General features: G+C 55.7%; 2 protein-coding genes across 4 annotated transcripts; both read right to left on the bottom strand.

The window, feature by feature from the left end:
• Positions 1-431: 431 nt before the first annotated feature.
• Positions 432-5,969, bottom strand: HMGCL (3-hydroxy-3-methylglutaryl-CoA lyase). Of its 3 annotated transcripts, none has more exons than XM_054648147.2 (9): positions 5,236-5,969; positions 4,607-4,696; positions 4,283-4,390; positions 3,837-3,932; positions 3,165-3,313; positions 2,806-2,869; positions 2,043-2,231; positions 1,275-1,400; positions 432-996 (listed from the first exon to the last, which is right to left on the bottom strand). In XM_054648147.2, exons 1-9 carry the CDS (start codon positions 5,284-5,286, stop codon positions 895-897), a joined length of 975 nt encoding a protein of 324 aa, XP_054504122.1. In that variant the 5' UTR covers positions 5,287-5,969; the 3' UTR covers positions 432-894. The 3 variants fall into 3 exon arrangements, with proteins under 3 accessions (XP_054504122.1, XP_054504123.2, XP_054504126.1); XM_054648148.2 differs by lacking the exon at positions 5,236-5,969 and adding an exon at positions 5,023-5,144; XM_054648151.2 differs by lacking the exon at positions 5,236-5,969 and adding an exon at positions 4,784-4,948.
• A 144-nt stretch (positions 5,970-6,113) lies between these two features.
• Positions 6,114-10,493, bottom strand: FUCA1 (alpha-L-fucosidase 1). Its single transcript, XM_054648141.2, has 8 exons — positions 10,131-10,493; positions 9,437-9,571; positions 9,108-9,245; positions 8,380-8,485; positions 7,836-8,036; positions 7,505-7,695; positions 7,222-7,321; positions 6,114-6,353 (listed from the first exon to the last, which is right to left on the bottom strand). The coding sequence occupies exons 1-8, from the start codon at positions 10,472-10,474 to the stop codon at positions 6,213-6,215; spliced, it is 1,356 nt and encodes a 451-aa protein (XP_054504116.2). The 5' UTR covers positions 10,475-10,493; the 3' UTR covers positions 6,114-6,212.
• Between the last annotated feature and the right edge of the window lie 144 nt (positions 10,494-10,637).

The following is a 10,637-nucleotide window of genomic DNA, read 5'->3' as shown; positions in this document are numbered from 1 at the left end:
CGGGCAGCGCCCCCTTAGGGCCGGAGGAGGACGTTGCCCCCAAATCCCGAATTATTGCCCCAAAACCCCGAATTATTGCCCCATTCCGCCTCATTTCTGCGGCGTTCATTAGCGAAGGTTTGGTAACTGTTACAGTTTATTGAAGTCCTGTGGAGAGGAGGCACACGCAGCCTCACACCTGTCCTCGCCCTGAAAGGACAAAGCTCCTGTGCTCTCCATTCTCACAAATTAACTGCTCAATAAATTACTTTAAAAAGAAGAGTTGGGGGCGGTTCCCAAGGAGTATCACACTCTCAGCTCTCAGGGTGTAAGGAATTCCTCACCCCCAGCCCATGATGGTGCAGAGTTTCCATGTACAAGAAGCACTTGGAACCAAACCAGCAGCCAAATCTCCTGTGCTGGTGCAGCTGAATCAAATTTTTCACAGTTCAGACTATTAAATAATGTGTTTATTAGTCCTGGTGTGATGAGTATCTTACAACAGATACACAGTGCAGCAGCACACCCCTGAAGGCTGAGGTGGCACCAGGGGAGGTTTGGGCTCAGCCTTTGGCTGTTTGTGGAGGGGAGAAGGGAGGATGGACACACTGAGCAGGAGCTGTGCTCCAACTGCAAAATCTGTGCTTGTCCTTGGCCCTGCAGGCAGGAGCTGCTGCTCTGCCCAGGCCTTTTCTCTGCCCCTCCAAGTCCTCCCCTCTCCAAGGCACATGGGGACAGCCTCAAGGTCCAATAGAACACAATCTAACAGGATATTCTCTCACTTCTTCCTAATTCTGGTGGATTTTGAGCTTCCTCTCAAATGCTGAGCCGGGAAGGAGCTCAGGAGGTCAGACAGGAATCCCAGCCAGGGCTGGATCCTCGATTTCTTGATCCAAGGAGAATTCCCACTCGGTGTCACAGTCTGCAGGAGGCCTGAGACACCTTGGAGTTGGTTTTTCTGTTCAGGGCATTGCAGATGAAGGTGCCTGTGTCCATCAGCTTCTGCAGATCCACGCCCTGCATGGCAAAGGCCCAGGACATGCCTTGAGGGACATCTCCCCCCATCCCAGGGTGCCCCAGACCCCGTCCAACCTGGCCTGGGGCACTCCAGGGGCAGCCACAGCTGCTCTGGGCACCCTGTGCCAGGCCTGCCCACCCTCCCAGGGATATTTTCCCCTGACATCCCATCTCACACTCCCTCTGTCAAGGGGAAGCCATTCCCCCTGTCCTGTCCCCAGCACGCTCAGGCTCCTGCCCCGAGCTGAGGCCTGAGCAGAGCCCGGGGTGGCACTCACCGTGTGGATGCCCAGCCCGTTGAGCATGTACACCAGGTCCTCTGTGGCCACATTCCCAGAGGCTCCCTGGGCATAGGGACACCCCCCAAGGCCGGCCACGGAGGCGTCCACCACGCTCACCCCCATCTGCAAACAAACCCCGAGTCAGGGGCTGCTCTGGGAGCACAAAATCTGCAATTCCCAGCAAGCCCAAAATCCCCCAAGGGAAGCTGCTCCATTTGTGTGGCTGCCCCATCCCTGGAAGTGCCCCAGGCCAGGCTGGGTGGGGCTTGGAGGACCCTGGGATGTCACAGACATGTGTTTATGAAAATCCTTTCTTAGGATTTTTTCCCTTCTGAGAAGCTGAGAGGCCTCAGGAACAAAATGTAACCAATGGTTATCTGCTGAATGCAACAGGTGCATCTGGGATTGGTCTGGTGTGGATGTTTATGATTAGTGACCACTCACAGCAGAGCTGGCTCTCACAGAGCCACAGACCTTTGTTTTCATTCTTTTCTATTCTATTTTTAGCTTAGCCAGCCTTCTGAGATGAAGCTTTTCCTTCTATTCTTTTTACTATAGTTATAATGTAATATATATATCATAAAATAATATATCAAGCCTTCTGAAATATAGAGTCAAATCTAACTCTCTTCCTTCATCCTGAAAACCCCTGTGACACTGTCACACTGGGACAGTGGGAGATGGGCAGGGGGTGGCACAAGATGGGCTTTAAGGTCCTTCCAACCCAACCCTGGCAGGATCTGAGGTGCAGAGCAGGGATCCTACCTGCAGGGCCACCAGGATGTTGGCCAGGGCCTGGCCATAGGTGTCGTGGCAGTGAACAGCCAGAGCCCCCACGGGCACCTCCTTCATCACCACTGCCAGCATCTCCCTCATGCTGCCCGGGGTGCCCACGCCGATGGTGTCCCCCAGGGAGATCTCGTAGCACCCCATGGAGTACATCTTCTTGGAGACCTGGGCCAGGGCAGCAGGGCACTGAGAGGGCACCCTCCCTCCCCAGAGCTCATTCCTGCTGTACAGCAATCCCCTGGAGATCCCTCCTTCCCTCCCAGAGCTGATCCCTGCTGTACAGCAATCCCCTGGAGACCCCTCCTTCCCTCCCAGAGCTGATCCCTGCTGTACAGCAATCCCCTGGAGACCCCTCCTTCCTTCCCAGAGCCCATTCCTGCTGTACAGCAATCCCCTGGAGACCCCTCCTTCCCTCCCAGAGCTGATCCCTGCTGTACAGCAATCCCCTGGACACTCCTTCCCTCCCAGAGCTGATCCCTGCTGTACAGCAATCCCCTGGAGACCCCTCCTTCCCTCCCAGAGCTGATCCCTGCTGCACCATCATGCCCTGGGCACTCCTCTCTGAGATTAAAAACCTGCAGGTGCCCAAACCCCCCTCAGCTCCCCATTTCGGCCTCTGAGAGCCTGGATATCCCCTTATATATCCCCCCTTATATCCTGGATATCCCCAGTGCCCACTCCACATCCCTCAAAATCAATCAGAACCCTCTCAGGAGTCCTGGCTGTATTTATGACTCACCTCTGCAACTTTAGCTGCAGAAATCTTCCCTTCATAGGGACATCCAAGGACACAGGAGACGTACCTGTGGTTAAAAAAAACAAACAAACTTTTAGCTGGAAAGGGGCAATGGGATTCTACTGGGCAAACCAGTCAGGACTTGTGCATCTTCCATGTCTGTAAGTTGGGAGAATCAATTTTATATTCCAGTGGCCAAAGGTTACAGGATTTCACCGATTTTTTCTTCCATGGGTGTAAAATTTGCCAAGATGAGCCCAGAGGGCTGCTGGGGGTGTGATCTGTGCACTTCCATCTGGGATGCTGGCCAAGAAAATCTGATCCCAGATGAATGTGGGTGAGTTCCAGCAGGAAGCCCTTACCCCCTGACAGGAATGCTGGCTTCCTTCGCTGCCCTCATCACCTCCTCAAACCTCTCCAGGCTCTCCTCGATGGAGCAGTTGATGTTTTTCTGGGTGAAGAGCTCAGATGCTGCCCCAAAGATCGACACCTCTTTGGCCCCTGCTGCCACCTGCAAATAAAAAATCCCAAACTGGAACCACAGCACCACTGAGGCTGGAAAAGAGCGGTGAGATCAGCAGGTCCAAGCCTTACCCCAGCACTTAAATCAAAGCCAGGGGATTTCTCTTGTGAGGGAAATGCCAAACAGAGCCACAACTTCAGGATTCCATGGCCAAGAGTCAATTCAAAGGTTTCAGAGGAATCTCTTGGAAGGGATGTCTCAAACCAGCCCATAAACATCTCCCTTTAGAGGCTCTTCTGTTCCCAAATAAATCTGCCTTGCTTATTTAGACTTGAAGCTCTTGGAGCTCTTCTCCTCCTCGATGTCTCTGTGATCTGCAATCCCTGACTACAGCTCTCTCATTTTAGAGCATTTGTGCCCCAAACAACCCAATCCTTCCCTCAGCTCATTCTGCAGCAAAACCACCAGGGCACACCTGAGCTTGCCTTGGAGAGGGTGAAGGCAGAGGGGCAAAGGAGCAGGGGGGAGTGCAGAGCCCCAGGGTGGATCTTGGGGTGCTGCCAGCCCTTACCGCTGCCTGGAAGCCCCTGAGGTTTGGGGTGAGCACAGGGTAACTGATCCCGGGTGATTTCTTGATGCCCTGCAGGACCTCGGTGTGATCAGCCATCTGCAAAGCAAAGAAACATCTGTGAGGGTCACAGCTGCCCCTTCTGCCTGCCAGAAAATCATCACAAAAACTCCTTGTTGTAAAGGGAACAGAAATGTGTAGGGATCAGAGCCTCTCCAAGCAAACAGAGCTGCAGCCTGGGAGGGGTCAGGGGTCACCCAGCCAGACACAAACAGTGTCTGTGTGTGCCCTGTCTGTCCCTCTGCTCTGTGCAGGGTCCAAAGGGAAGCTCTGGGATATTTTAACTCCTCTGCTGGTTCTTGCCCAGTAACAGAGACTTGGGAGCTGTAGAACCACGGGATTGCTGCACTTTTAGAGCACAGCACTGCAAATCCTGTCTGAACACTGACCTGAGGAACCCACTTGGGGGACACGAAGCTGGTGGCCTCTATGACCTGCAGCCCTGTCTCTGACAGCATGTTGATTAAATTGATCTTCACTGGGGTGGGCACAAGATTCTAAGAAGAACAAGAAAAGAAAAATAACTTAAAGTTATTATTATTTACACAGTAAACTCTTCCACCACTGGAAAAAAAAAAAAAAGAAGCGAATTTTCAACATAAAAAAGCAGCATTTAAAGAAAAACTGCCCCATTGGCGGGCACAGGGGGGCGTTTGGGGGATTGGGCTGCAGAACGCCCCCGGGAGGTGCCGGGAGCCCGGAGCCACCGCTACCTTCTCGTTCTGGAGCCCATCGCGGGGTCCCACCTCCACCACCTTCACTCGCTTCGGGTACGCCCCGCTCGCCGCCGCAGCGGAGCTCACCTGGCACGGAGGGCAGAGTCAGCCGAGCCCCGGAACCCCGGCCCCGCTGTGCCCCAGCCACAGCCCCGTTTGGCCCTGGCCCGGTACCGATACTCCCACACTGGCCCCGTTTGGCTCAGTCCCGGTGCCGCCGGTTCTTCTTCTGCCACGCGTTCCGATCCCCCGGTCCCGGTGCCCCCGATTCCGATCCCCTCTGGTCCCGGTGCCCTCGGTTCCGATCCCCTCCTGGTCCCTCTGCCCGCGGTTCTGGTGCCCCCGGTCCCTCTGTCCCCGGTCCCAATCCCCCCGGTCCCTCTGTCCCGGTCCCGGTGTCCCCGGTCCCTCACGGGCCGCAGCGATCCCGCCCAGCGCGGCAGGAGCCTCCGCGCCGCCGCCATGTCCGCCGCGCTCACGTGACCGCACACACCCCCGGCACGTGACATTACCGGGGGCGTGGCACCGGGGGCGTGGCTGCTGCGGCCACGTGAGCGCAGCCCCCGCCGCGCTCCCCGCGTGGCACCGGCACCGGCGCTGCCGCCGCGGCCCCTCCGTGCCCGTACCTGTCCCGCGGCGCCGTCCCGCGGCGCGCAGCCCGTGTCACAGCGCGGCATCTTCCCCTGCGCCTCTGCCCGCCGCCGCGCCCGCCGCGCACTTATAGCGGCGCTTTGCCGGTGCCCGGTGCGCCGAGTAAACACGGAGCTGTTTGTTTGGGGCGGGCCCCGCAACGCGCCAGGGGTCACGGGCACCGGTGATGGGGCAGTGAGGCAGAGGCCATCGCTCCGTTGTCCCTGTTTGTCCCGTGTTTTTGTTTGTAACGGCGCCACCGGCGGCGCTCCCGTGAGCGGGTCCTGGCACTCGCGGCCGGTGATGTTTGTCCCTTGCTTGGGTAACAGCGCCCACGGCACCGGCTCCGCATGCGGCCCTGCCCCGGGGCTCTGCTCCAGCCCAGCTCGGAGTGTCCTGGGACAGGAGCAAAACACAGCCTGCCTGCAATGCTGTGGTATCTGCAACGCTTGTGGTGCCTGCGATGCTGTGGTGCCTGCAATGCTTGTGGTGCCTTCACAAGCCCCTGTGCCCTTGGGAGCAGTCCCATCGCTCACACCCACATTGTTCAACCCTTCATGAGAAGTTCAACATCCACGCAGGAGCCCTGCTCTCACTGGAACTCAAAGTTCACAAGTTCAGGAGTGCAAGCAGAAGTCACCAGTGCAATTCACAGCGGTGGAGTCTCTTCAATTCTCTAAGAACAAAACTTTTTGTTGTAGCTGTCTCCAGCAGAATATCAATAAAAGTTTGTTGATGGGTTTGTATATTTTTCACAGATGATCTCTTCCAGCAAGCTTCCATTAGATTTATTCACCATGGAAGCAGCTGATCACAACTGTTCCAACCAACACTGAAGTAACACAAGGCAACAGAGACTGGAGGAGAGATCCTCTCAAGTGAAAAACAGTGTATTCAACGTGAAACATAAAAATCCTCTTGGGTTCAGTCAAAAAGAAAGGCAGTGGGAGATGCTGTAATCCCCCCACAGGCATCACTTCACACCCTCGAGCTTCACCACCCAGCCAGACTGAGGAGGGAGAGGAGATGGGAGCATGTAGGGCAGGGTTATGAGCATCCCTGTCCCTGGCTGGATCTGCCACTCCAGAGTGCCAGCAAACCCCAGCAGTGTCACCTGCAGAGGAAGGAAGGGGACACTCAGCTGGAGCTCAGCAGGCCCCCTCTGCACAGCCCACAGCCCCTGCAGGTCCCAGGAATGGCTCACGTGGCACAGGGGTGACACAGGGTGTTTGGAGGTTTGGGGTTTGTTGTTTGGGGTTTGTTTGTTGCTGATGCTTTGCCCCTGTTTGTTCAGAGCAAAGGCCACTGCAACATTTGCGTCACGGTGCCATGTGCCAGCAGCAGGGCACTGCAGCACGGCCCCTCCTGCTCGGGGGGCATCTGCTTCCCTCCCCTGCACCAACAGGATCAACACTCCCCAGGGCAGGAATCTCTGCTGGCAGCTCCTGGGCCACGTGAGCCAAAGCCTGGGGTGCTGCAAGGAGCCCAGAGCACACAACCTCCCTGCAGCCATTGATCTTTTCTGGAAAATCCTTTCCTTAGGATTGTTCCTCCTGAGAAGCTGAGAGGCCTCAGGAACAAAATGTAACCAATGATTATCTGCTGCTGTGGAATGCAACAGGGGCATCTGGGATTGGGCTCATGTGGTTGTTTCTCATTAATGGCCAATCACAGCCCAGCTGTCCAGACTGTCTCAGTCAGTCACAAACCTTTGTTATCATTCTTTCCTTTTCTCTTCTTAGCCAGCCTTCTGATGAAATCCTGTCTTCTCTTCTTTTAGTATAGTTTTAATATAATATAGATCATAAAATAATAAATCAAACCTTCTGAAACATGGAGTCAAGATTCTCCTCCCTCATCTTAAGGCCCCTGTGAACACCACCACACCTCCCCACTCCCCCAGCTCCTGAACAAATCCAGGCTGGCCCTTCCCACCCACAAACACCCCCAGATGTGCTCTCAGTGTGTGTTCAGTCCCTTACCTGTGTGCCTGGGGATGGAATGGGTGAGGACAGGTGCAGGACATTGTCCCGAGGCCAGAGCAGGAAGATGGCAAAGACCACTGGTCCCTTGGAGGTGTACCTGGGAGAGCAGGAGTTCAGCAGGTGAAGGGCACCAGACACAAACCTCACCTTTCCAGGCAGCACAAGAACACAACTGTGCCCTCTGTCACCACACAGGGGTCACCCACTGCCCCCAGCTCCAAATTTAGGAAAAGAGGAGAAATAAACATCAGCTCAGCTGTCTGAGCAGCAGAGCCCTTACCAGACTGTGTCTGTGGTGTTCTCCACCTGCACCCTCCAAGGCTGGGATTCATAAATCGCCTCCCCATTGGTGTCCAGCCACCTCCCAAGGGCCAGGAGTCTCTCTTGGAAGATGGGGACAATCACCCCTTCTTTTGTAGGTCCCACATTGAGGAGGTAGTTGCCACCCAGACTCACAGTCTGCACCAGCTCCTGTGGCAGATGAAGCAAGATAACATTACCTTCACCTCAGACAACACAGAAACTGAGCAGTTTTACCCTCATCAGCTGCTCCAGAAGCCCCTCACTCCCAGCAATCCTCCCCCAGGCTGTTTTGATGTCAGGTTTCTCACCTCAATCACGCTCATCTCATCCATCACCTCAGGCAGGCTCATGTTGCTGCGGTAGCCCCAGGAGAGCCTGTCCAGGGAGGAGCACATCTCCCACTTGTGCTCTGGCAGGGTGCCTGGCCTGTACTTGTCAGCACAGTTGTAGAAACCCCCGTGGCGGCAGGAGCAGCCCCGACCCCAGCGATCGTTGACGACCACGATGTCCTGAGGGAAGGAAAACAGCTCAGGGCACAGATGCCTTTGTTCTTGGGCTGTCCAGCTGGCAGCCACGCCCCTGAGGAAGCCCCTAAAAATGCCCTGTGTAATGGAAACCCTCCTGAGAAGGCTGAATCCCTCCCTCTGCTCAGGCAGGAGCTGAGGCAGCAAAGCTGAGCATCCATCAAAGGTCGGTGGAGCTGTCCCAGCAGCACAGCCAAGGTTCTCTTTTTGTCAGAGAATAAAACACATTTGGCAAAAGTCAGGGAGGTTTCTGGTTTGATCACACACCCCACAGCTTCCTGCCCTTCCACACCCACCCAACGCCAGGAGGGGCAGCAGGCACTGGTACCTTGACAGGGCTGTCATTGTAGAGCCAGGCAAGGAAAGAGGTGGAATTCCAGTAGGAATCTGGAGCTTCCCAGTCCCCATCCGACCAGATCAGGTCTGGTTTGTATCTAAGGGAGACAGATGTTGTTTCATAAAGGCTCATCTGCTCCTGCCACACTCTGTTTCTTCCCCTTCCCACTGCCTGGCATGCACCAGGAGGTTTTTGCTTCATTTTCTGCTTCACACAAAGCTCTAAGGGAGGTTCTTGCAGCAGCAAAGAACAAGGTGTTGATGCACAGCTCAAAACAGAGTGCAGTTCTCCCAAAAAAATCCAGAATCTGGCACCTCAAAGTGCACATTCTTGAGCTGGGACAACGACTCACAAGCCCAAGCCTTTTATTTTTGTCAGCAAGGGGAAGCAAGGCAAGGATGTAAATTCCCAGTGAAATCACTTTTCTAGTCTACTAAATACTGAACAGTTTGTTCCACTTCCAGCCCCTCTGCACAAAGGCAGGATCAAAAGGAATTGCTTTTGCAGGAAAAATTTGTCCCTGCCTTATTCTACAGATTAGACCTTCCACAGGTTAAAAGTGAACCCCTTTTCTAATTACCACAAATCATTACTGCTTAGCAAAGAGAATTTGCCTCATCAAAAATCAACATTTCTCTTCTTTGCACCCACTTTGCACCTTTCTCTAGAGAACTGAAACCAGGAAATCCTGGTGATTCTGAACTGGATGTGGCTCTTACTTTAAGACAAGGTCATAAAGTTCTGGCATCGTCTTCTTTGAAACGAAGCTCTGGGTCTTGAAGTCATTTTGTTTGTCAGCGAGGTAGAGAGGATTAAACCACTCCATCAGGGAGTGATACAGCCCATAACGGAGGTTGCTGAAGGACAAAACACAGAGGGAAGAGTGAGGCTTCAGTGGGGATTGAGAAGCAGTGGAAATTAAATTACTGGCATTATTATTTTTCATCATTTGCAAGCACTCCATTTTTCACAGGGTTTCCTGCTGTTTGTCAGGCAGAGCCAGGAGGCTTCACTGCTCTCAGAGCAGAGCTCCCTGGCAGGGCCTTACCTCTCCCTGAGGGCCTCTCCCAGCTCTCCCACCAGGTCCCGGTGGGGCCCTGTATCCACAGAATTCCAGTTCCAGGACACTGGTGACCCCCAGTTGGTGAAGCCCTCGTGGTGCTTGGTGGTCAGGACCACGTATCTGAGAGGAGAAAAGGACTTGGTTGGGATGGCAAAGGAGCAAATGAGGCATTTCCCAGCCCCACTGCAAAGCCAGTCACTAAAACAGCAAGGCACTGGATAACCACGCTGCGAGGAGCCCTCTGACACTATCCCCTGGATTTAGAAGCAAATACAAGAATAAGAGAGGCTTTTAGTGGATTTTAATGCTGGGAAAGAATGAACAGTAAGTACTTAGCAAGGACCAAGACCTGTCATCTCCTCAGCACCCCGGGCACGACCACTCAGGGACGCCCAGCACTGTTCAGGGACCCCCAATCCCTCAGGAATCCCCAGATTTGCCCCTTCCATCCCCTCAGAGACCCCTGCATCCTCTTGGGAACAGCCCCATATGCTTCCCAAGCTTTTCCATCCCCTCAGGGACCCCCAGACCCATCATCCATCCCCTCAGGGACCCCCATCTATGGCACCCATCCCCTCAGGGATCCCCCATCCCCTCAGGGACCCCCGGCCATGGCACTCAGCCCCTCAGGGACCCCTATCCCCTCAGGGACCCCAGCTCCGGCCATCCCGGCGCTGACCTGGCCCCGGCCCGCTGGAAGAGCTGTGCCCACTGTCGGGGCTGGAAGTCGTGGGCGGTGAAATGAGGCGCGAACTCCGCGTAGGTGGTGCCGGGCGGGAAGCGGCGGCGCACGAAGCTCTCGTAGGCGGCATCGTGCTGGCCCTGCCAGTGCCACCAGAACCACTCGGAGCCCCAGGCCGGCACGGAGAACACCCCCCAGTGCACGAACACCCCCACCTTGGCCCGGTCGAACCAGGCCGGCAGCGGCCGCGCGTCCAGGCTGGCCCAGTCCGGGCGGTAGCGGGGCGCGGCCAGGCCCGGGCCCAGCGCGGCCGCCACACCGAGCAGGGCCAGCGCCGCCATGGCCCCGTGACGTCACCAGCGCCGCGGCTCCCCGGGGCCGCGGGTTCGAGGCTGCGGCCCGACCGCGGGCACGGCGGGGAATGTCCCGGGGAGGGATGGAGGGACACCGGGGATGGCCCAAAAATCGGGCAATGTCCCGGGGAGGGATGGAGGGACAGCGGGG

Source organism: Agelaius phoeniceus, chromosome 22 (genome assembly GCF_051311805.1).
Source record: "Agelaius phoeniceus isolate bAgePho1 chromosome 22, bAgePho1.hap1, whole genome shotgun sequence".
NCBI lineage: Eukaryota > Metazoa > Chordata > Aves > Passeriformes > Icteridae > Agelaius > Agelaius phoeniceus.
Note: the sequence above shows the minus strand (reverse complement) of the source record. Positions and strands in the feature narration are given on the sequence as shown.